The sequence below is a fragment of the Carcharhinus amblyrhynchos genome, chromosome 3, assembly GCF_965287045.1.
Source record: "Carcharhinus amblyrhynchos chromosome 3, sCarAmb.v2.hapA, whole genome shotgun sequence".
Lineage (NCBI taxonomy): Eukaryota > Metazoa > Chordata > Chondrichthyes > Carcharhiniformes > Carcharhinidae > Carcharhinus > Carcharhinus amblyrhynchos.
In genome coordinates, this window is record NC_137326.1 from 68,696,401 (window position 1) to 68,723,154 (window position 26,754).

A 26,754-nucleotide genomic window follows, 5' to 3' on the forward strand; every position below is an offset into this window, starting at 1 on the left:
ACCTGGCAGTTCCAGAAAATTGCCAGAGCCAAATATTTGGAGGTGAGCGGATATCAAATTTCTGCGAAGTTGATTGTAAATTGTTAAACACTTGACAACACCATTCAACTCTGATCTGCATAGTTAATGAAGGACTTTCCAGTTCTTTGCATGATATTCTTGCTGTAAATGGAAACTGGCAGGATCTCAATGTTATAATTTACCCAGCCAATTCTAACCACTCATTTGCACAATGTCCACCAGGTGGGTAACATGATAATAAGATAGATATTAAGAATCCAGACTTAAAATAAATTATGGCCTTACAAAGACCCAGTGGTCAGATTGACATTGGATGATGTTGCAGAAGCCTGCTCAAGCTATTCCCACAGAAGAGGAAACAGGATCTCATGGATTGGCAATTGTGTGTGTGTGCCATTGAGTGGCCTTATGATGTCAGCTGGCAAGGGAATATGAAGGTTATATGTTAAGACTTGAGCCGTGTTAGGTGGAGAATCAGGTAGGTCCTATGGTTGGCTTCAACACCCTCAAATAGATAAGAGCAAAAGAAAATACCTGCCTTTTGCTTCTTTTCTAGTGGCCCCTTGCTAGTTGTTACATTGCTATTGCAACAGAGTCGTGATAAAAATTCACTTGTCTAAGGCGCCAGAGGGGACCTGAATCTCTGGGCCATAGCAGAGAAAAGTGGAACTCAACTCGTTAGTACAAAATTTCAATATTGTTGAAAAGAGACACGTGTTGCTGAATCTTTCTATCTTGCACTCATCAGAACAAGTTTAGAATAACAAAATTTTAAACAATAACAACAATTTATACAGCAGAAGAAAAGGACTGTTGATTGGTTGGCATGATTGGCTGAGGTGTTGCCCTGGAGAAAGCATTGGAGAATTATAGGTTCCCAAGCTCCCATGTAATTTAAAAAAGGAGCAAGACTTGAACCCATTCCTTTTGTTTGCAGAGTACACAGCCCTGGGTACCAATATATGTTGCTTCTAGCAAATGTAAATGAGCCAAATTACAAACTTGATTGATTTTAAACTGGTTGTTAGTGTAGTTATTAACACACTCAGGATTGTTGAACAAGTGCAAGATAAATGGGGAAATTCATCGTGACATCATTAAGCACTGATGGGACAATGCTTATAGTAGTGGTTGATTGATTTTTCCATCTGCTTGCATTCGAGCGAGGTGAAGATTTCACAGTTATATTAAGTGGCAAATAAACAATTTTGAATGTAATCCTGCTGCCCAACAAGTGGCAGGAACTTTCTTTAGTGTTGAAGGTCGGGGTCCCTCCTGGGAATGAAGGTTGACACCTGCTATGTTAGCCCACGTTGTTATTTCAGGTCCTCATAGACATGCTGTGTACTTCCAGTTGGCAGCATTTCCATCCAAAACTGGGGACAGTTCGAGGAGCAGGCAGATTATCAGGTCAGGAGAAATCACACGTAGGTATTCAAAGAACTCAGCAGAATGTGAGATACAAATAATCAGCATTCTGAAGGGATTTTTTTTATTAGTGCAGTAACACTGTCAGGGTCACAAAAGGAGCTGATAGATCTGATATATTTATAGCTGGAAAAAATGAGAAACTGCTGCTCATTAATTCAAACTGCAGCTTAAATCTATTACTTCAATGATGTGAGTGAAAAATGACAAAGGAGTGGCTGCAGTTTGTACTATCTACCTGATTCAGTGCCAGCTGGACTGTTCCAGGTATGAGCCACTGATCACCAACTGACCATTTACATAGTGACTTGGCAGGTCAGAATGGCAACCATGAGCGGGTATACTAGACAAATCACAAGATTACATTTAAGAGTAGAGATTCTGATCAAACAAATTCATGTCCAAACATTTAATATACTTGTACTACATTACTGATTATGATATTTGGACACAGAAGTACAAAAAACGAGTATGCCATGAAAATAAGACGTGTGCCTGGAAATGTGTGTGGTGTGTGTGTGTAGGGGCATGTGGGTTTGTGTTTGTGCTTAGGGTGTGTGTATCTGTGCAGATGTCTGTGTGTGTGGATTCATTTGGTTGTTTGTGCATTGGCTGTGTGTGTGTCATCACTCAAGATTTCTATCGTGTGTGTGTGTGTGTGTGTGTGTGTGTGTGTGTGTGTGTGTGTGTGTGTGTGTGTGTGTGTGTGTGTGTGTCATTGCTCAAGATTCCTATCCTCCAGTGTGTGTGTGTCATCGCTCAAGATTTCTCTCTTCCAGTATATGTGTGTGTGTGTGACTGTCATCGCTCAAGATTTCTGTCCTCCAGTATATGTGTGTATGTGTGTGTGTGTGAGTGTCATCGCTCAAAATTTCTATTCTCCATTTCCTCTTTCTGGGCCAGCTGGATATACAAACCCAAGGTGTGAGGGTTGCCAAATCAGTCTTGTGTGTATCCTTCAGTTAAAGTTCTATATCCCTTAGTTCCTGAGCACAATATGTTATGTTACACCCACTCGAGAGGCAGCTGTGTCCAAGGTCTGATCCAAAAGGCTTGGTGCCGTATCATCAATCTCTACAGAACTGGAGAGCCATGGATCTACAGTGAGTCCACTGCGATCAGCTTGTATTGCTGGCACAGAGGGAGTAATGTTATAGAACATTGTGGCCCTTCGGCCCACAAGTCGCACCGATCATATCCATACCTACCAGGCCATAGAACTATCTATAACTCCTAATCCCATTATCGTTAGTATCCCCAAATACATTTTGGAACAGGATGGAGAAAAGTCTCCTCCTGTCACTCATGTACTTTGCATTTGTGTGAGGACCGAATGGCCTCCTTCAGCACTGTAGAGATTATATAATTCTATGACTAATATGCAGAGTTATGAATGCCTTTTGAGCTAATGCTTTTCAAATCCAGCCCACATAGAATGAAAGCGCACATTGGGTGAGGTATGAGAAGACAGTCAGCCTGGCTGAGGTTTCCAGCACTGGCTCGTGCCAGTAATTAGGAGAGGGTGACCAGAGAAGGGGTTGACCAACACATTCCCAGCATTCAGCAGGGCAATAGAACCTGCCCTCTCTTCAGTTTCTGTCAATTCCGAATTCTCCTTTCAGCCAGAGAGATGAGGATAAAATTTTTAAAATTGCATATGTTGAATTGAATCATGAATTCCTACAGTGCAGAAAGAGGCCCTTCGGCCCATCAAGTCTGCACCGACCACAATCCCACCCAGGCCTTACCCCCATATCCCTACATATTTTATCCACTAATCCCTCTAACCTAAGCATCTCAGGACATTAAGGGGCAATTTTAGCATAGCCAATCAACCTAACCTGCACTTCTTCGGACTGTGGGAGGAAACCGGAGTACCTGGAGGAAACCCACACAGACACAAGGAGAATGTGCAAAATCCACACAGACAGTGACCTGAGCCAGGAATCAAACCCAGGACTCTGGAGCTATGAAGCAGCAGCGCTAACCACTGTGCTACTGCGCCGCCCCAATTCAATGAAGCTGACTCTGAGATCTAAGTGAAAGAATCTTCATACTTTGCTGTAGCCTTTGCGAATGTGATAATTTGGAAGATAATGATTAATGAGTTTCTGCAACTTTTGTTCATCCTAAGGTGTCCTGATATGTGTCACTTATATGTTAAATGGGTGTTTAAGTGAATGCACATAGTGAATTGTGAATTAAAGATTTGCCTGTGCTTCTATATACTTTGAAGCAAGCTGGAATTGTGATTGTTCAACTGGAGATCATGATATGTAAAGTGTATCTCTGTAAGTAGAATCTTTGCAAGTATATGAAGACTAGATAGACGAGAGTCTATCCTTCACTGCCTGGCTTTCTGATGTGGCAAAGCATCATAAGATAAGTTTTTTCTGGGCTAATTTTTTTATGTGACCCTCTTTTCTCTCTTTATTTCCAGCTTGCCATTCTGGAACCTTTAAGGCCACTCAAGGCAGTGAACTCTGCACCGCTTGTCCTGCCAACAGCAGGTCCTTAACTGAGGCGTCCAGTGTGTGTTCCTGTCGTATCGGATATTACAGAGCAGACTTTGATTCGCCCAAGATGCCTTGTACAAGTAAGTAGAGACCTGATACCCCATGTATGGTTTGCACTGATTCCAAGGTTTCCTGCCTCTTCATGAAGAATTAGGATTGTTGTGATGATTAAAGCTACTAAACAAATTTAATATCTTTCTTTAAATTAACATTTGACCTGTTGCTTTCTCTGTTCTCAGGATTCCTGGTAGCAGTGAGGTTGGGAGGGCTGAGAGTATCTTCACAACATATTTGTATCACTGTATCACTGAGAGAGTGGGCCTGTTGTGCTCATTCTCACATTGTTGTCATTGTGATTTTGGTCCTGTTGTCAAACTTGAACAAGTTAAACACCTGAGAACACAGTTGCAGAATTTTTCCCTTCTTAATTGTCTATGAGCGAGTGCACTTTGAACCGTGCTGCATTAATGTAGAAGGTTGGTTGGTCAGGGATCTATCAGTTGGAGTGGAGGAGGTAGGGGTTGGGGGTGGAACTCATGTGGCCAGTTTTAGGTGATGAATTGTGACTGTCACAATATTGAGCAATATTGTTTTCAGTGCAAGTCATGGGCGGAATTATCTGGCCTTTCCCCAGCATTTTTCTCATGGCAGGAATTGGTGTGCCATTCACTGGTGGTGAGATTCCCTAGTTCCACCACTGTAAATGGGAATTTTCATTGAAGCCACCCCACGCTGCTGGGAAACCCACACAGGTACACCACCGGTGGGACCAGAAAATCTCACTAGCGAGTGTGGCTGGAGAATTTCAGCCATTGACATCTTTTTGATCTGATTTATTATTATCACGTGTATTAGTATACAGTGAGAAGTATTGTTTCTTGCATGCTATACAGACAAAGCATACCATTCATAAAGTACATGGGGAGAAGTAAAGGAGGGTGTGCAGAATGTAGTACTAAGAGGGAATATATCCAAGGGTTCGCCCACTGAGTCTATATGGGTAGAACTGAGAAATAATAAAAGGGAGACAACTATGATAGCATTGTACTATAGGCCCCCAAATAGTCAGTGGAAAATTGAGGAGCAGATATGTAAGGAGATTACAGATAGCTCCAAAAAATAGAGTAGTAATGTTAGGGGACTTCAACTTCCTCAGCATTGACTGGGACAGTCATAGTATTAGGGGTTTGGATGGAGAAAAAATTGCTAAGTGTATTCAGGAGGAATTTCTCAATTCAGTATGTGGATGGTCTGACTGCAGAGGGGGGAAATAAGGAAGGGAAGGTGACAGAAGTATTAGTGAGGGATCACTTTGGGACCAGTGGCCATAATTTCATTCGTTTTAAGATAGCTATGGAGAATGATAGGTCTTTCCCAAAAATAAAAAATTCTAAACTGGGGCAAGGCCAATTTTGATAGTATTAGATGGGAACTTTCAAAAGTTGATTGGGGGAGTCTTTTGGCAGGCAAAGGGTTGTCTGGCAAGTGGGAGGCTTTCAAAACTATATTAATCGGGGTTCAGAGTAAGCACATTCCTTTTAGAGTAAGGGCAAAGCTAGTAAAAGTATGGAACCCTGGATATTGGGATATTGAGGCCCTGGTCCAAAAGAAGGAAGCATATGACATGCATAGACAGCTGAGATCAAGTGGATCCCTTGAAGAGTATTGACGGTGTTGGAGTAGAGTTTAGAAAGAAATCAGAAGTGTAAAAAGGGGACATGAGATTGCTTTGGCACATAAGGCAAAGAGCAACCTAAAGAGCTTCTACAAATATATAAAAAGCAAAAGAGTAATTAGGGAAAGAATAGGGCCTGTTAAGGGTCAACAAGGTCATCTATGTGTGGAGCTACAAGAGGTGGATAGGATCTTTTAAAAAGCATTTAGACAGTTATATAAGTAAGATTGGTATAGAGGGATAAGGGCCAAATGTGGGCAACTGGGACTAGCTTATCGATTAAAAACTGGGCAGCATGAACAAGTTGGACCGAAGGGCCAGTTTCCATGGCCCTTCCATGGCCCAAATCTCAATGACTCTATTTCCCTCCCAGTTGTTCTAGGTTTGTAATCTATTTCTTCATCTCTCTCAAGCGTTTTGTTTCAGGGAGTATATAGTTGGGATATTCAGGATTTCACAGTTGAGTAGGAAAAGCTGGATGAACCAGATAGGTTTTACTTGTCTGTATTCATTCCTATGTTCCTGTATCAATCAATATATTCATGGGTGTTTAAATGTTCCTGTGTGTGTGAGGAATGCTTTTATGTGTATCTAGGTTTATGTGTTTATGCTCAGTGTGTAACAATGGGAGGAGTACAGGTTGAGGGTTAGCTGTGATTCTTCCTCTTTCTCTCTTGCAATGGGTGCTCCTATCAATGCTTACTGTCCAGCTGAAAATCTGAACCTCAACTATTTGGATGAGAAATATAAATGCACTGCCTTCAGAGAAGGATTTGATACAATTCTGACACAGACTAGCTTCATTTTTGTATTCTTTGGATCCAGTTCACTCCCATGTTCTACACCTCAGTGTGGATGTTATACAATATTGCTATGCCCTTAAGTGATGGGATCGAATTTACACAACTAAGCCCCACATTTAGCAGTGATGCCTCAATTTCCTTCTTTCCATGGATGTGATTTCACTGATAATGATCCTGTAATGGCTTGCAATGAATCAAGTGACTGGCTCAACAGTAGTACTTTTTCATACAGCTGCCATGACCCAATCACTGAATGGTGAAAAAGGGAAATATAAATATATCAAAGAAAGGAATTTGTCAGAAGCAGAGTGAATTTGATCAGTGGCTCACATTTTCCATTCTTCTCTTACCCTGCAGTGTTCCCTGGGAGAGACTGTGTCAACATCTCACTTTTTAAAATTATCTTATGGGATTTGGTTATCACTGCCAAGCCCAGCAATTGTTGCCCATTTGAACTACCAGTTCAATTACCAGTAGGAATCAAGAGTCAACTACATTGCTGTAGTGAGGAGGACATTAGTGTACCAGATGAATTTTACAATTGATTGGAACAGCACAGTGGTTAGCACTTGCTGTATTCCAGCTCCAGGGACCCAGGTTCAAGCCTGGCCTTGGATGAATATCTGTGTGAAGTTTGCAAGTTCTCTTCATGTCTGTGTGAGTTTCCTCCGGGTGCTTCGATTTCCTTCAAAGATGTGCAGATTAGGTGGATTGGCCATGCTAAATTGCCGCTTAGTGTCCCAAGATATGTAAATTAGATGTATTAGTCATGGGAAATGTGCAGCCTAATGGAGATAGGGTCAGGGAGAGGGCCTGGGTAAGATACTCTGTCAGAGAATTGGTGTAGACTCGGCCCAAATGGCCTCTTCTGCACTGTAGGGATTCTATGATAATTTCATAGTCACCATTACTAAGTCTAGTTTTAAATTCCTGATTCATTCACTGAATTTGAATTCCACCAGCAGCGGTGAGATTTGAACCCAAGTCCCCAAAGCATTCGTCTCTGGATTGAGGAATCGCAAAAGTAAAAAGACCCTAATGGAGTTATGTACAGACCCCCTAACAGTAGTCAGGATGTGAGACAGAAAATAAATCAGGAGATAGAAAAAGCATATAAAAAAAGGCAATATTATAATAATCATGGGAGACTTCAATATGCAAGTGGACTAGAATAATCAGGTAGGTAGTGGATGCCAATAAAAGGAATCTGTGGAATGTCTAAAAGATGGTTTTTTTGGAGCAGCTTGTGACAGAGTCTACTAGGGAACAGGCAATTCTGGATTTACTGATGTGTGATGAGCCAGACTTGATTAGGGAACTTAAGGTGAAGGAACCTTTCGGGTGCAGTGACCACAATATGATAGAATTTACCTTGCAGTTTGAGAGGGAGAAGCTGGAATCAGTTGAAACAGTATTACAATTAAATAAAGGTAACTACAAAGACATGACGAAGGAGCTGGCCAGAGTTGTTTGGAAAGGGAGCCTAGCAGGGAAGACAGTGGAACAGCAGTGGCAGGAGTTTTGGGGGGTTATTCGGAAGGCACCACAGAAGTTCATCCCAAGGAGGAGGAAACATGCTAAGGGGAGGATGAGGCATCTATGGCTGACGAGAGAAGTCAAGGACACCATAAATGCAAAAGAAAAAGCATACAAAGTGGCAAGGATTAGTGGGTAACCAGAGGATTGGGAAGCCTTTAAAAGCAAGCAAAGGACAACTAAGCAATAAGGGGGGAGAAGATGAAATATGAGTGTAAGCTAGCTAGTAATATAAAAAAAAAGGAAGAGATATTTTCAAGATATGAAAGATAAGACAGAGGCAAAAATAGCCATTGGACCACTGGAAAATAAAGCTGGAGAGGTAATAATAGGAATCAAAGCGATGGCAGAGGAACTGAATAGTTACTTTGCATCAGTCTTCACAGTGGAAGACACCGGTAGAATGCCAGAGCTCCAGGAGAATCAGGGGGCACAGGTGAGAGTAGTGGCCATCACTAAGGAGAAGATTCTGGGGAAACTGAAAGGTCTGAAGGTGGATAAATCACCTGGACCGGATGGACTACTCCCCAGGGTTCTAAAAGAGATAGCTGAGGAGGCATTGATGGTGATCTTTCAGGAATCACTGGAGGTATGGAGGGTATCAGAGGACTGGAAAGTAGCTAATGTAACAGCGTTGTTTAAAAAGGGAGGGAGGCAGCAGACGGGAAATTATAAGCTAGTTAGCCTGACTTCGGTCATTGGCAAGATCTTAGAGTCCATTATTAAAGATGAGATCACAGCGTACTTGGAAGTGCATGATAAAGTAGGACTGAGCCAGCACGGCTTTGTCAAGGGAAGGTCATGTCCGACAAATCTGTTAGAGATCTTTGAGGAGATAGCAAGGAAGTTAGATAAAGGAGAAATAGTGGACGTGATATATTTAGATTTCCAACAGGCCTTTGATAAAGTGCCACAAAGGAGACTGTTAAATAAATTAAGTGCCCATGATATTAAGGGTAAGATCCTGGCATGGATAGAGGATTGGCTGACTGGCAGAAGGCAGAGAGTGGGGACAATGGGATCTTTTTCAGGATGACAGCCAGTGATTTGTGGTGTGCCTCAGAGATCAGTGCTGGGACCACAACTTTTCAAAATATATTTGGAGAAGGAACTGAAGGCACTGTTGTTAAGTTTGCAGATGATACAAAGATATATAGAGGGACAGGTAATATTGAGAAAGCAGGGGGACTGCAGAAGGATAGATTAGGACAGTGGGCAAAGAAGTGGCAATCGGAATACAATGTGGAAAAATGTGAGGTTATGCACTTTGGAAAGAGGAATGGCGGCATTGACTATTTTCTAAATGGGAAAATGCTTAGGAAATCAGAAATACAAAGGGACTTGGGAGCCATTGTTCAAGATTCTCTTAACGGTTAACATATAGATTCAGTCAGCAGTCAGGAAGGCAAATGCAGTGTTTCATGTCGAGAGGTCTAGAATACAAGAGTAGGGATGTACTTCTGAGGCTGTATAAGGCTCTGGTCAGACTCCATTTGGAGTATTGTGAGCAGTTTTGGGCCCCATATCTGAAGAAGGATGTGCTGGCATTGGAAAGGACCTAGAGGAGGTTCACAAGAATGATCCCTGGAATGAAGAGCTTGTTGTATGAGGAATGGTTGAGGACTTTGGGACTGTGCTTGTTGGAGTTTACAAGGGTATAAGGAGATCTTATTGAAACTTAGAGGATACTGCAAGGCCTGGATACAGTGGATGTGGAGAGGATATTTCCATTAGTAGGAGAAACTAGAACCAGAGGGCACAATCTCAGGCTAAAGGGACAATCCTTTGAAACAGAGATGAAGAGGAGTTTCTTCAGCCAGAGGGTGGTGAATTTGTGGAACTCTTTGCCGCAGAAGGCTGTGGAGGCCAGGTCATTGAGTGTGTTTGAGACAGAGATGGATAGGTTCTTGATGAATAAGGGGACCAGGGATTATGGGGAAAAGGCAGGAGAATGGAGATGAGAAAAATATCAGCCATGATTGAATGGTGGAACAGACTCAATGGGCCGAGTGTTCTAATTCTGCTCCTATGTCTTATGGCCTTGTGGATTACTAGTCGAGTGACATTAGCACTACACCACTAGATCCCTTATTAAGTTCTTTGCTGAGATTTCCCTGAGTGGGCAAAATAATTTGAAACCATCTGTCCTCATTCCACGCGATCTATTATACTTAAAAAAGGTGTTCATTCAGACGTCACTCCACATCTTATCAGCTGGCCTTGCACCATGGATATGATAATGCTAATTATCCAAATGATAACAGGAGAGAGCTTTTTATGTGTGGCTAAGAATAATGTTCCTTCCCCACTTCTCCTCCTCGCTCCCCAGCTAATTGATAAATGTAAGCATATGATTGAGGAGCACTGTGTCACCAGTTTTGTTAGAAGTCAATACTTCGCAAAAAACAGTAATGAGTGCAAATAGCACAGTCCTCGGGGTGCTGCAGCAAGGCATGTCAAACTGTAATCCTGGCTTTGGATTGAGGAAGCACGTTGAGCTTGTCAGCAGCACAAGGTTACATATTGTAAGTTTCTTCCTCTCTAGGCTTTTGCGTACTGAAGGCTGGGACTGATATTTTGCGAGATATCTTGTGAACTCGTTGGAGTAAATAATGTCTTACCAATTAGCCTGTGTATGCTGCCTGAGGTGAGAATCTCCAAACAAGTGACACCAAAAAGCGTTTTGATAATTTTTAAAAGAAAATCCCCAAAGAGCAAAATTAAAACAAATGAAATCTTTGTGAACGGAATATCAGTTACTGCCTGAGCAGTCTGCCTGCACCTCCTAGTGGCTACTTTAGGAGCTGCCCTTGTCAAAGGTCTGCAAGCAGCAGAGGCCATTTTGAATAGGGGAGAATTGGTTGGGTGTATTTAAAAGCACCAATTCCAGCTAGCCCTCCTACCTGTGCTGCAATGCGCTGGTGAGGAAGACAGCTTTTTTCACCTGACATTTGATGTTGTGATGTTCAGTCATCAGAAGGCAGAGCTGGAGACTATCAGAATTGATCAAGTGACTGTTACTTTTTGTACACAATCTTCAAGCAGCTGAGTGAGATTCCTAAAGGGAATGAAACTCAAGAGCAGACCACCTCTGTGGTCATAGTGAGAGTGCAGCAGGCTGTAAATTGGGTGGAGTGGAGGTGGGTGGGGTGCTATTGGAAGTGGTAGTCAAATAGTTTAAACTCCCCTGCCAGATGCCCAGGACATGGTGACACCACTGGCCTTCTGCTCCTGGATGACACTTGTTACCTTCTCTTGACTCAGTAGATGATCCTCTTTATTGATGCTAATGATGATTGGGCAGCTTCTACAGAGACAGGCAATCACCCCACCAGGCGATCTCCAAATTACCGTCTCCAGCTCAATTGGCTTTACCAACTTTGGCTGGACGAAATTCTAGAGATTTTGTGATGTGCCCCTTTGCCTCTCACTTACACAGAAACATAGAAACATACAGCACAGTACAGGCCCTTCGGCCCTCAATGTTATGTCGAGCTATGTCCAAACCCAAGATCAAGCTATCCCACTTCCTATCATTCTGGTGTGCTCCATGTGCCTACCCAATAACCGCTTGAAAGTTCCTAAAGTGTCCAACTCCCACCATGAACTTTTTAGTTATGCCCCCTAATAACAGCTACATCCACCCGAGGAAATAGTCTCTGCACATCCACTCTATCTATCCCCCTCATCATCTTATAAACCTCCATTAAGTCACCTCTCATCCTCCTCCGATCTGAAGAGAAAAGCACCAGCTCCCTCAACCTTTCCTCATAAGACCTACCCTCCAAACCAGGCAGCATCCTGGTAAATCTCCACTGCACTCTCTCCAATGCTTCCACATCCTTATAGTGAGGTGACCAGAACTGTACACAATATTCCAAATGCGGTCTCACCAACGTCCAGTATTGTTGCAGCATAACCCCATGGCTCTTAAACTCAAACCCCTTGTTAATAAACGCTAACACACTATAAGCCTTCTTCACGGCTCTATCCATTTGAGTGGCAGCCTTCAGAGATCTGTGGATATGAACCCCAAGATCTCTGTGTTCCTCCACATTCCTCAGGACCCTGCCATTAACCCTGTAATCTGCATTCAAGTTTGTCCTACCAAAATGAATCACCTCGTACTTATCAGGGTTAAACTCCATCTGCTACTCTTCTGTCCAGCTCTGCGTCCTATCAATGTCTGTTTACAGCCTACAAGAGCCCTCCACCTCATCCACTACTCTACCAATCTTGGTGTCATCAGCAAATTTACTAACCCACCCTTCAGCCCCCTCTTCCAAGTCATTGATAAAAATCACAAACAGCAGAGAACCCAGCATTGAACGCTGTGGTACACCGCTGGTAACTAGCCTCCAGTCTGAAAATTTTCCCTCCACCGCTATCAATGTCTGTTTACAGCCTACAAGAGCCCTCGACCTCATCCACTACTCTACCAATCTTGGTGTCATCAGCAAATTTACTAACCCACCCTTCAGCCCCCTCTTCCAAGTCATTGATAAAAATCACAAACAGCAGAGAACCCAGCATTGAACGCTGTGGTACACCGCTGGTAACTAGCCTCCAGTCTGAAAATTTTCCCTCCACCACCGCCCTCTGTCTTCTATGATACAGCCAGTTACTTATCCAATTGGCCAAATTTCCTTCTATCCTACACCTCCTTACCTTCTTCATGAGCCTGCCATGGGGAACCTTATCAAACGCCTTACTAAAATCCATGTACACGACATCAACTGCTCTACCTTCATCTACACACTTAGTTATCTCCTCAAAGAATTCAATCAAATTTGTGAAGCAGGACTCATGAAACCAGCTGGCTAACCTGGATTAAACTGCATCTTTCCAAATGGTCATAAATCCTATCTCTCAGGAACCTTTCCATTAACTTACCAACTACTGAAGTAAGACTAATTGGCCTATAATTATCAGGGTCATTCCTATTTCCTTTCTTAAAGAGAGGAACAACATTTGCCATTCTCCAGTCCTCTAGCACAATCTCCATGGACAGTGCGGACCCAAAAATCAAAGCTAAAAGTTCTGCAATCTCATCCCTTGCTTCCCAAAGTATCCTAGGATGTATCCCATCTGGCCCAGGGGACTTATCCACCCTCAGGTTTTTCAAAATTGCTAATACATCTTCCCTCAGAACATTTGCCCCCTCCATCCTATCAGCCTCAATCATGCACTCATCCTCAAAAACATGGTCCCTCTCCTTAGTGAACACTGAAGAAAAGTATTCCTTTAACACCTCACCTATCTCTTCTGACTCCACGCACAAGTTTCCACTACTATCCTTGACTGGCCCTAACCTCACCCTGGTCATTCTTTTATTTCTCACATAAGAGTAAAAAACCTTGGGGTTTTCGTTTATCTGACCTGTCAAGGACTTCTCATGCCCCCTCCTAGCTCTCCTAAGCCCTTTCTTTAACTCATTCCTAGCTACCTGGTAATCCAAAAGCGACCCAACTAAACCTTGTTTTTTCATCCTTACATACGCTTCCATTTTCGTCTTGACAAGACATTCAACCTCCTTTGTGAACCATGGTTCCCTCACTGGGCCATTTCCTCCCTGCCTGCCAGGGACATACCTATCAAGGACATGCAGTATTTGTTCCTTGAAAAAGCTCCACTTTTCATTTGTGCCCATACCTGACAGTTTCTGTTCCCATCTTATGGTCCCCAATTCTTGCCTAATCGCATCATAATTACCCCTGCCCCAATTATAAATCTTGCCCTGCTGTGCGACCTTATCCCTCTCCATTACAATAATGAAGGACACTGAATTGTGGTCACTATCTCCAAAGTGCTCTCCCATAAACAAATCTATCCGGTCCGGTTCATTACCCAGTACCAAGTCCAGTGTGGCCCCACCTCGTGTCGGCTTATCCACATATTGTGTCAGGAAACTGTCCTGCACAAACTGTACAAAAAGTGTCCCATCCGAACTGTTCAACCTGTAAAGGTTCCAATCAATATTTGGAAAGTTAAAGACACCCATGATAACTACCTGTGACCTCCACACCTATCCATAATCTGCTTTGCCATTTCCTCCTCCACATCTCTATTACTATTAGGGGGCCTGTAAAAAAACTCCTAACAATGTGACCAATCCTTTCCTATTTCTAACTTTAGCCCATATTACCTCAGTAGGCAGATCACCCTCGAAATGCCTTTCAGCAGCCGTTAAACTATCCTTGATTAACAATGCTACTCCTCCACCTCTTTTACCACCTTCCCTACACTTACTGAAACATCTATACCCCGGAACTGCCAACAACCATTCCTGTCCCTGTTCTAACCATGTCTCCATAATGGCCAGAACATTGTAGTCCCAAGTACCAATCCACGCTCCAAGTTCACCTATCTTATTCCTGATGCTCCTTGCATTGAAGTAGATACACTTCAAGCCACCATCCTGTCTACCTGTGCATCCCTGCGACCTTGATACCTTCCTCAGTACCTCGCGACCCTCAACACTGGCTATTGGACTACATCTCATTTTCCCATCCCCCTGACAAATGAGTCTAAAACCACCCCCCCGCCCCCCGAAGAGCCGACGCAAATTTCCCTCCCAGGATATTAGTGCCTCTCTGGTTCAGGTGCAAACCATCCTGTTTGTACAGGTCCCACCTTCCCCAGAATGTGCTCCAATTTTCCAAGTAAATGAAACCCTCTCTCTTACACCATCCCTGCAGCCACATGTTACTCTGCACTCTCTCCCTGTTCCTCAACTCACTAGCACTCGGCACCGGCAACAAACCAGAGACGACAACATGCTTTGTCCTAGCTTTCAGCCTAGCTCCCTAAATTCCTGTTTTAAATCCCCATCCCTCCTTCTACCTACGTCATTGGTACTGATGTGCACCATGACCTGTGACTGATCCTCCTCCCCCTTAAGGATCTTGAAAACACAGTCCGAGACATCACGGACTCTTGCGCCCAGGAGGCAACATACCATCCTTGAGTCTCTTGTGCTGCCGCAGAACCTTCTACCTGTCCCTCTAACCATCACGTCCCCAATTACTATTGCCCTCCTGCTCTCCTCCCTTCCCTTCTGAGGCACAGGGATGGACTCAGTGCTGGAGGTCCGATCACTCTGGCTTACCATTGGTAGGTCATCCCCCAACGCGGAATACTTGTTGCTGAGGGGAACAACCACAGGGGATTCCCTCTGCCTCCCTAATGATCTGAAGTTCATCCAGCTCCAGCTCCAGTTCCCTAATGCGGTTTTTGAGGAGCTGGAGATGGGTGCACTTCCCACAGGTGAAATCAGCAGGGACACTAAAGGCATCCATCACCTCAAACATCCTGCAGGAAGAACATTTGTTGCTACCACTTGTTGCCAAACATATCCAACCACAGTATTACCTCACCAATTGGAAAACCAACAGACTGTCTTCATCTGACTAGATCACTCCTGTCAAACTCTTTTTGCTCCCATCTAATATTCCAAAAAAGTGACAAATACAATATTTCTTTCATTCTTCTGTGATTATTCCCTGGATTATTTGCAGCCGTTTCCAGGAGTTTAATCTTCGATTCCTGGACACAACAGGATCACTGAAGGATCGACACTATTAGATCTGATCTTCTTTTAACCTCTTAACTATTATTAGCCCTGTCTCAGTGGGAGGTGCTAGCACATAACAGAATCAATTGATTGGTGGCAACTTTGTTAATTGTACTCTGTAAATTCACTTGTAAAGTACAATCTTTGTTAAAATACAGAGAAAGTGATTTGTTACATTTATCTGACTTTGGTGGATGATGAAATGATTCACAGTAATGCATATATTTCTGTGTGTTTTGGATTGTACATTCCATGAAAATGTGGGTCTGCTGAGAGATTAAGGGAGGCTTTTAAATGGAAGCTTAACTGAGGTTGCCAACTGTGATTAAATATATTTGTGGGGGTTTCATCGCTTGACTTGCTTCCACGCTCTGGCCATTAGGGTAGGCAACACATCTAACCAATTGGAACACAAAAAGATTCATTACCCAGTTGGATAATGCTTGACCATGAACCGAACAAACATCTCCCCCGCTCTATTTTCAATATTTTTATACCCAGTAAAGAGAAATGCTCAAAAAGCAGCACAGAAAAAGTTTTAATATCTGGATGATTTTTTTTCCTGAGGTTGATCACAGCAAGAGTCCTAGATATTGAACTTCAATTCCTGGAGACTCCAGGCTGATCCTGGAGGACCGGTATTCTGAAGTGATTGTTTCTCAATCTCATTGCATCTGTGGGTGTTGATCATTAACCCTGTCTCAGTGGGAAGTGCTGGCTGTGACTGGGTGATTCATCTTTCTGTAAGTCCAGGCACCATCCACTAACAGTACAGGGGCCCATGGCCTTCTCCCACACCACCCACCCCTGCCTCACTACTGGCAGTTCGCTGAGACTAACTGTTTCGGGCTGACTATTTAGTTTGGATTTGTTATTAAGGTTTTCATTCTCAGGAGTTATTTAGTAGCAGGAAATAGTTTAATGGTATCATCTCTGATCGGCCGATATCTCAGCCCCTCATCTTTCAAATTGAATTAATCATAGAATCGTAAAACTTTACAGTGCAGAAGGAGGCCCTTCGGCCCATTGAGTCTGCACCAAATACAACCCCACCCAGGCCCTATCCCCATATATTATACCCACTAATCCCTCTAAACTACGCATCCCATCCCTGGACACTAAGGGGCAATTTCTTACCATGGCCAATCAACCTAACCCGCACATCTTTGGACTGTGGGAGGAAACCGGAACACCCGGACGAAACCCACGCAGACACGAGGAGAATGTGGAAACTCCACACAGACAGTGACCCGAGCTGGGAATCGAACCCAGGTCTCTGGAGCTGTGAAGCAGTAGTGCTAACCACTCTGCTACCATGCTGCATTGAGAATGCTAATTTCTCTTTATTATGACTGTTCCTGTATCTATCATTAACAGGAAGTGGGAGAATACATGCAGTTGACCAATTCCATTGCAACCTTTTGTTTCCCAGGATGACCACTGTTACGTGTGCACCTAGGGCTGAGATTTAGGACTGTTTTATTTCCTTGACTATCAGGGGGCCACTGTGGGAAATGTACCACTTTATACAGCACAACTGAAAGTAGCATTTGGAAATTAATTGCCCAATTACTGATATTCTGTTCTCTTGGGGTGTCCAATTCCTAAAAAAATGCAGAGAATCACCACTTTGCAACAATGTGGATCCTGGGCTGTGAAGAGTTTATTGATGTAGCTGATATTTGGGCTCCATTATGTGATGAACCAGGTCAGATGGGGAAAAAGTTGTTCCTGCCAGTGGAAGGATTGAAAATTAGAGAGCACAGATTTAAGGCAATTGGCGAACAAAGAACATAAGAACGTAAGAAATAGGAGCAGGAGTAGGCCATCTAGCCCTTCGAGCCTGCCCCGCCATTCAATAAGATCATGGCTGATCTGTCGTGGCTCAGTTCCACATTCCCGCCCTCTCCCCATAACCCTTAATCCCCTCGCTTATCAAAAACCCATCAACCCGCATCTTAAAAATATTTAGCGAGGCAGCCTCCACCACTTCAACGGGCAGAGAATTCCAGAGATTCACCACCCTTTGAGTGAAGAAGTTCCTCCTCAACTCCGTTCTAAACCACCTCCCCACTTTATCTTGAGGCTGTGCCCCCTAGTCCTACTGTCCTTTCTGAGCAGGAAGAGTCTCTCCACCTCTATCCTATCCATCCCATTCATCATCTTATATGTCTCAATGAGATCTCCCCTCATTCTTCTAAACTCTAACGAGTACAAGCCTAGTTTATTCAGCCTCTCCTCATAATTCAACCCCCTCAACTCCGGTATCAGCCTAGTAAACCTCCTCTGCACTCCCTCCAAGGCCAAAATATCCTTGCGTAAGGGCGGCGACCAAAACTGCACACAGTACTCCAGCTGCAGCCTCACCAATGCCCTATACAGCTGCAGCAAGACCTCCCTACTTTTATATTCGATCCCCCTCGCTATGAAGGCCAGCATCCCATTAGCCTTCCTGACCACCTGCTGCACCTGCAGGCTGGGTTTTTGCGACTCATGCACAAGGACCCCGAGGTCCCTCTGCACCATCGCCTGCTGCAGTTTTTCGCCCCGTAAGTAATAGCCCTTCCTACCATTATTCCTACCAAAGTGGACCACCTCGCACTTGCCAACATTAAATTCCATTTGCCAGTTCCTGGCCCATTCGCCCAGCCTATCTAAATCCTTCTGCAGACTCTCCACACCCTCCGTGCAATTTGCCGTTCCACCAATCTTGGTGTCATCAGCAAGTTTCGACACCATACACTTGGTTCCCTCCTCCAGATCATCTATATAAATGGTAAATAGCTGAGGCCCCAGCACCGACCCCTGGGGCACTCCACTAGTCACCAACCGCCAATCCGAATAGCACCCATTAACCCCCACTCTCTGCCTCCTATTTGACAACCAATCCTCTATCCACGCTAACACCCTACCCCCAACTCCATGTCCCCTGACCTTCTGCAATAACCTCTTGTGAGGTACCTTGTCAAACGCCTTCTGAAAATCAAGAAAGCCCACATCCACCGGCTCTCCTCTATCCACCGCCCTAGACACATCCTCATAGAACTCCAATAAATTTGTCAGACACGACTTCCCCTTAACGAAACTGTGCTGCGTCTGCTCTATCAAGCAATTCCCCTCAAGATGCCTCTCTATTTCCTCCTTGATGACGGATTCTAACATTTTACCTACAACAGACGTTAAACTAACCGGCCTATAATTCCCCGCCTTTTGCCTGCCACCTTTCTTAAACAACGGCGTAACATTAGCCGTTTTCCAATCTTCCGGCACTTCCCCAGAATCCAGCGAGCAATGGCAACATGAGGAGAAACTTGTTCCAGTTTCCTGCCAATGTCCAAAGTTTAGGTGAGTTAGCCAAACTAAATTGTCCCTTAGTGTGGAGGTTAGGAGGATGAGCAGGGTACATACGTGGGTTGTGGGGATAGGGTGAGAGTGGGCCTGGGTAAGATGCTCTGTTGGAGAGTCAGTACAGACTCGCTGGGCCAAACGGCCTCCTCCTACAAGTAGGGATTCGATGATGATGATTCTATTTCACTCAGCGAATAGTTAGGATCTGGAATGTGCAGTCTGCGAGTGTGATGAAAGCAGATTAAATTGAAGCATTCGAGAGGGATTGGATTATTATCTGAAAAGGAAGAATGTGCAGAGTTATGGAGAAAAAATGGGAGAAAAGCACCAGGTGAATTCCTCCTACAGAGAGCAGGCGTAAAACTGATGGGCCAAATGTATGTTCAGTGCTGTAATAATTCCATGATTTTAAATACTTATACTTCCTGCTGTAAATACATTCCATACTATGGGTTGGATTTTCTGGCTGCACTCGCTCCAAAACCAGAAAATCCCGCCCAAGATCAACAGGCCTTTCCACAGTCTGCTCCTTGCCTGCTACAGTTCTCTTGGTGGGTGAAATGGGAAAATACACCCCTATATGTTTGTAATCAAAATTTAATATCTATAGTTCATGGAGCAAAGTTGCTAACTGGGATCGCCAACTCTGCTTTGGAGATTCACAACACCTGGAGGTTTCAGATTGTAAGCCCATCTCCCTACTCGTGCTACTGACCACCCAATGCATCCCCCACTCTCTACACGAATTGGTAACTTGATTGGCTTGATTTTTGACAGTCAAATAAACCGTGTTCCCTTTTTCAATGTTTTAACAACTGCGAGACAAAAATATTCAAAAAATGTAGAATGTTTTTACTTGCAGACATATTTACTTTAATACCAGAACGTCTTACCTCTGAAATGACAATTCGGCAAACATTAGATGCTGGGAGCTTAAACCAAGGATTAGACGAACATACTTAGCTTCTTCCTAAAGTCAGAAGCAATCAAAGACTCTCATTTCTTTCCATCAACTGCTGTCAGTTTATGAGTGCCAGAAAATAACTTAACAGGACTTAATCGAAGGACAATCTATTCAGACAGTACAGGATTGCCTGACACACTTGGTCAGATGAATACAGCTGTAAGTGGACAGCGACCACTTGAATTTTGAGAAATGTACATCTCTAATGCAGGATAATTTTAGCTGTGAAATGAGGACCTAGAAATCGTATTATGCAGTGTCTATTTTTCATACACTCCCCAGGTCACCCAGGCCCTCCCCTGTGGTGAGTAGGAAGTGTGTGCCTGGTAGACCACCAGCCACTATAATGTATAACAAGAAGCAAGAGACCTCCTTTCTTTATGCCTGAAGCAAGCATGAGTCATGTTGAACTTGATGGTGAAGATGCTTACAACCATTGGATACCTGGCCATGGTGACCATTCTTTGGGTGGGAGGCTGTGACAGTGACTATTCCACAGTAAGAAGTCTCACAGTACCAGGTTAAAGTCCAACAGGTTTATTTGGTAGCACGAGCTTTTGGAACGTTGCCCCTTCATCAGGTGAGTGGAGAGTTGGGTTCACAAACAGGGCATATAAAATCAAATGATGAAGGGGCAGCACTCCAAAAGCTCGTGCTACCAAATAAACCTGTTGGACTTTAACTGGTGTGGTGAGACTTCTTACTGTGTTTACCCCAATCCAACACCGGCATCTCCACATCAAGACTATTCCACTACATGAGATATCACAGTTAGGTTTGATCATTCTCTCACCTGCCATTGATGCACTTACACAATTCCCAATTCGCTCCCTGAGTTAGCAGGGCTGACTCCCTCTTTCCTAACTCACAGGTAGTGAAGTCAGGTGCAATTCTCTAACATTCCTGCAGCCATGACCAGCCAACTGGGCATGAATCCACAATTAATGTTCGAACAAGCTGCCCAGCAACTTCCTGGTCAGCTTCCTGAGCCCTCAGATATTGCATCGTATTTCACTCAGAGGGATTTGATTTCCTGGAGGTTCATTCCAGTGGTTCTTGTGAAGATTGTTGTAACCAGGCCGTAGGTCAATCTTAATTAACATAATTTTGATGGCCTCTGGTTTTCTTAAGACCTCAGGGGAATGAGGGAAGAATGGCCAGTTACAGGCTTTAGGCCCTGGTCTGGTTGGTCTCTTGGGTAGCTCAAATAGAAGGGCACTTTTTAGAATGTATTCACTTAAGATTAAATCCCTTCCCATGTTCCACACAGCAGAAACATGTTCCGAGCATCTGGCATTCCTACAATGATGGTGACATAAGATGCAATATCTCATGTTACTCTGTAATGGTTCAGCAAGGAGAATACATTCATGTGGGTGGCATATCTAAAAGCCACCAAAGGGGCTAATTTTAACAAAAAGCAGATGGTTTGGGGTTAGGTAGGATGATGATTTGTTTTTTAAACACCCAACATGTCCATGTTTAACAGAAACAGGCAGCCAACCATCTCCCAGGAGCCTGGTTGTTCATTTAATGTTATAACAGTGTTGGAAGCCTCTGAAAGCCCTACCTGTGTGGATTTGCCAGGTGTCGTGTAACCCGGCATCTGAGGGATGGCTCAGGAGAGGAGATAAGTGCCCTTGCTTGTGGGCCACTAGGAGCAGGAGTGCTCCCCCATCCCCACCCCTCAGAAGTTACCTTTTTCTCTGCTTGTCATCACATCCTCCTCATCCAAAATAAAACCCCTCTGGGACCTTCACTATCCCCAGAAACTTCCCCCCGTCCCTCCCCTCCTGCTGAGAGCACCTATGATCTATTTCTAAACCATCATTATCCCAGCTGAAGGCCCCTTATCTACTCCTGGGTGCAGATCTGGTGTAATTCCACTCACAGCATCTGTGGCCCAGTCCATCCTCTTGCCATTTGTGTGACTCAGTTCCTCCCTTAAGATCTGTGACTTAGCTTATTTCTTTATTTCAAAAAAGTACACAGTGGTTTGTCACATGCTAAGGTAATAAAAATTACTGTAGAGATGTGAATGCTTTATTTCCTTAGCATAAGTGACTGAGCTCATTTCCCAGTATGGATAGGCAACTCCAAGCAAGAGGTTTTTAAAAAATTATTCTTTCCTGGATGTGGGTGTCACTGATGAGGCCGGCATTTGTTGCCCATCCCTAATTGCCTTTGAATTGTGTGACTTGCTCAGTCATTTTTTAGGACAGTTAATTGTCAACCACATTGCCATGGATCTGGAGTCACGTGTAAGCCAGACCAGGTAACGATGGCAGATTTCCTTCCCTAAAGAACATTAGTGAACCAGATGGGTTTTTGCAACAATTGACAATGGTTTATGATCACTATCATTGAATCTAGCTTTTAATTCTAGATCTTGCTAATTGAATTTAAATTCCACCAGCTACTCTGGTGGGATTTGATCCCATGTCCCAAGATCGTTAGCCTAGTGACATTACTACTACATCACAACCTCCTCAGGTAGCAAAGAGAAATATTTCAGGCAGAAAATAAAAGGAGAAATATTGTTGAAAGTGAATGTGTGTTGTGTGTGAGTTTGGGTGATTGTGTGTTAGTTCATTTGGAATGTATAAAGAATTACATGTCGTCAAAATATTTGAGAAAGGATAGTCTGGGGGAGGGTATGATTGCTGCCATTCCCTGGTCTGTGTCTGTCCAAAATCTTGCCGAGTTTATTTTCAGTTCTGGTGATTTAAAGAGTCTTTCGTGTCTCCTAATTTTTATGGGTTAGTGACAGCAAATTGGGCCTCTGTTTTGAGGACTCCTAGAGTGACCAATTGCTGAGACACAGAATTAGCCCCTGAGCTTTACCTTGGATCTGACAATTTCATTGGCAGCACAGCCACACAGCAAGAGTCTCCCCTGTGAGAGGCAATCGCTGTGAAGTAAGAAGAAAATGTGATTGTTTGAGGCCTAAATCCCTTGCATCCTTCAGGAAACCTGTTTCCTTTCTGTCCTTTTTCCGTCCCTTGCTGATTTCTACATAACATTTTGATGACAGAGGCCATTACTGATTGTATTGAAGGATTGGGAATCTCTCTCCTCAATACTGTTGCAACTGGGAATATTTCCTCTGCAGCGTTACCGATAAAATCTTAAACAGGTTCTTAAAGATGAACATTGCAATTTCACTAGGAAGACTAAATAGGGGAAATCACCACAAACACCTTCATGTGATGTCCTGGAACATAATTCTGTCCCCAATACAAATTACAGCAGAGAAAGAAGTCGTCCAGTCCAACTGATTTATGCTGTACATGAGCTTCATCTAGCCAACTCGTACTCCTATGTCCCACTCCCTCTTGTGTTAATCTAGCTTCGCTTTAAATGTATTTTTATGGTTCACTACAACCAGTCCCTGTGGTAGCAAGTTCCACATTCTCATCACACTCTGAATAGAAAATGTTTCCCCTGAATTCCCTATTGAATGTATTAGTGGCTGTCTTGTACTTATGGCTCTTAGTTTTGGCCTCGACAGTGAGTGGAAACAACTTCTCTATCTTTAACCCATCAAAGTCTTTCATAATTTTAATGGTTGTTAATAAAACCCTTTTCAACCTTCTCTGCTCTAGGATAAAGAGCCCCAGTCTCTTCAGTTTTTCCAGGTAAAACATTTCACTTCTGGTTTGTTACGAGGGGGGAAAAGATATTAAGGAAACTGAATGCTACCTTCTTGGACAAAGTTGCATGTTGTTTTTTCAAAAAACCCTCAAAGCAGCCAGAAAGTGTGGGCTCATGTGATGAAGAATCTGTTGAAATCCAACATTTCTTCTCCTTTTATGACTCTTAAAGACAGCGAGAGTTCATTGTTTGCTACGCTGAGATACACCAAGGACGTGTATTCTTTTATTTCAGTTTGATAATATATGGGAATACAATTATCTTATGTCTGGTCAAAAAGGGACAGGAGAAGATGAGAAGAAAATCCCGTTTAAATAATAATTTCCCCTGTGTCGCCATCAGTATTGATCACATGATTCAATGGTGTCCATGGGTAACTACTTGAAAGAACACACCACATCCCCACACCATGTGAGACATATCTGGGTTGAGTTGATGTTGATAAATCACTGGAGCTTTACTCTTGTGACTTCTTATGTCATCCCAGTTCCCTGATATGTGAAACTACACAATGCTGTATCAATGTACCCGCAGGCCCCTATCTGAATGGCCCTTTCTCTTATTCTAGCAGAAGTGTTAACCTGTATCAAAGAAATCAGTAGAAGCTTCAACTGAAATAGTGAAATTAATAATTCAAGTAATACAGTAACTTTGTTTTTCATGGTGTCATAGGGTCTGTCCGTCTCTCTGTATCTGTTTCTCTATCTCCCTATCCATCGGTCCCCCCGGCCGTCGGTCCCCCCCCCCCGCCATCCGTCGGCCCCCTTCCTCACCCGTCTGTCCCCCCTCCCCACCTGTTGGCACCCCTGACCGTCGGTCCCCTCCTGCAACCTGTCAGTCCCTCCCACTGCCTGTCTGCTCCGTTCCCCTCCACCCACCGCTCCCCCCCCCGCCACAGCTCCGCTCCCTCCTGCCCCCAGCCGGCCTTCTGTCAGTCCCGTTTCCCCCCACCCTCACCCCGGAGTTCCGTCTGTCCGTTCCCCCCCCCTCCCCCACCATGTCTGTCCATCCATCCCCACATCGGTCTACATCCGCACCCCCCTCCCCCCATCCATCTGCCTCTCTCCCTTCAGTCCGCCCCCCCCTCACCTGTCCGCCGCCCCTCGCCTGTCTGCCCCCCCATCTATCCGCCAGCCCCCCCCCGTCTGTCTGTCCGCCCCCTCTTCTGTTCACCCCCATCTCGTCTGTCTGCCCCCTCCACCTGTCCATCCCCCCCTCGTCTGTCCGCCCCCCCCTCGTCTGTCCGCCCCCCCTCGTCTGTCCGCCCCCCCCCCCTCGTTTGTCTGCCCCCCTCATCTGTCCCATCTCTCTCTCTCTTCCTGTGGCTGTCTTTCTCTCTCTCTGTGTCCGTCTCTCTCTTGTTTGCCTGTCACTTTCTCTCTCTGCCTGTCTGCCGGCCTGCTTGTCTCTCTCTCTCTCTCTCTCTGTCTGTCTTATTCTCTCTCTCTCTCTCTCTCTCTCTGTCTTCCTGCCTATGTCTCTCTCTCTGTGCTTGTCTCTCTCTCTCTCTCTCTGCCTGCCTGTCTTTCTCTCCCTTTGTCAGTCTGCTTGTGTCTGTCTCTGTCCCTCTCTCTGTGCCTGTCTCTTTCTCGCTCGCTGCCTACCTGTCTCTCCCCCTTTCTCTCTCAGCCTGCCTGTTTGGCTCTCTCTGCCTGCCCATCTCGCTCTCTCTCTCTTCTCCTGTGCCTGCCTCTATCTCTCCCTGTGCCTGCCTCTTTCTCTCCCCATGCCTGTCTTTCTCTCTCTCTGCACCTGTCTCTCTCTTGTCTGTCTGTCTGTCTCTCTCTCTCTCTCTCTCTGCCTGTCTGCCTGTCATCTCCCTGTCTGCCTGTCACTCTCTTTCTCTGTCTGTATGCCAGCCTGCCTGTCTCTCTCTCTTTCTGTCTGTCTCATTCTCTCTCTCTGACTTCCTGCCTATCTCTCTCTCTCTGTGACTGTCTCTGTTTCTCTCCCTGTGCCTGTCTCTGTCTGTCTGTCTGTCTGTCTCTGTCTGCCTGTCTCTCCTGCCTTCTCTGTCTGTCGATCTGCCTGTCTCTCTCCCTCCCTCTGCTTGTCTCTCTCCCTCTCTTTCTCTCTGCCTGTCTTTTTTTTCTCTCTCTCTGCCTGTCTCCCTCTCTCTCTGTCTACCTATCTCCCTGTCTCTCTCTCTGCCTGCCTGTCTGTCTCTCCCACTCACTCTTACTGCCTGTCTCTCTCTCTCTTGTCTGCCTGTCTCTCTATCTCTGTCTACCTGTATCTCTCTTTCTTTCTCTCTCTCTCTCTCTCCCCCTCTGTCTGCCTGTCTCTCTCTCACTCACTCACTCACTCACTCTGTCTGCCTATCTGTGTATGTCTCTGTCTGCCTGTCTCTTTCTCTCTTTCTGTCTGTCTCTCTCTGCCTGTCTCTCTATCTCTGCCTGTCTGTCTGCCTACCTGTCTCTCTTTCTCTCTCTTTCTGTCTATCTGCCTGTCTCTCTCTGTCTGCCTGTCTGTCTCTCTCTCGCTGTCTGAGTGTCTCTCGTCCTCTCTCACTCTCTCTCCGTGCCTACCTCTCTCTCTCTGTCTTGCTCTCTCTCTCTGTCTGATAGTCTCTGTCTCTCACTCTCTCTGCCTGTCTGCCTGCCTCTCTCTCTTTCTCTCTCTCTCTCTGTCTTTCTGCCCCTCTCTCTGTCTTTCTGCTTCTCTCTATCTTTCTCTCTCTCTTTCTGTCTGTCTGTCTGTCTCTCTCTCTCTGTGCCTGTCTCTCTGTCTGTCTCTCTCTCTCTCTCTGTGCCTGTCTCCCCCATTCTCTCTCTCTGCCTGTCTCTCTCTCTCTCTCTGTGTCTCTCTACCCCTCTCCCTCTCCTGGTCTCTCTTCCTCTCTCTCTCTCTCTCGCTCTCTCTCTCTTTCTGCCTGTCACTGTCTTTCTCTATCTGCCTGTCACTCTCTTCCCTATCCCTGGCTGTCTGTCTGTCTCTCCCTTTTTCACTGTGCTTGTCTCTGTCTCTCCCTCTGTCTGCCTATCTCTATTTCTCCCTCCCACTCTGTCTGCCTGCCTGCCTCTCTGTCTCTCTCTCTCTCTCACTCTCTGTACCTGTCTCTCTCTCTCTGTCTGTCTGTCTGCCTGTCCATCTCTCTCTTTGTGTCTTTTTCTTGCTCTGTGCCTGTCTTTCTCAGTCTCTCTCTCTGTCTCTGTGCCTGTCTTTCTCAGTCTCTGTGCCTGTCTTTCTCAGTCTCTCTCTGTCTGTCTGTCTGCCTGTCTCTCCCTGTCTATACA

The 26,754-nt window shown here is 44.7% G+C and overlaps 1 protein-coding gene across 1 annotated transcript in view; it reads left to right on the top strand.

Annotated features, from left to right (window-relative positions):
* Positions 1 to 26,754, top strand: part of LOC145340550 (ephrin type-B receptor 1) — a 555,098-nt gene that overhangs the window by 340,505 nt on the left and 187,839 nt on the right. Inside the window, exon 4 of the mRNA XM_080185026.1 lies at positions 3,890 to 4,045. Within this exon, the coding sequence (XP_080041152.1) occupies positions 3,890 to 4,045 (156 nt within the window). The remainder of the gene's footprint in view (positions 1 to 3,889; positions 4,046 to 26,754) is intronic.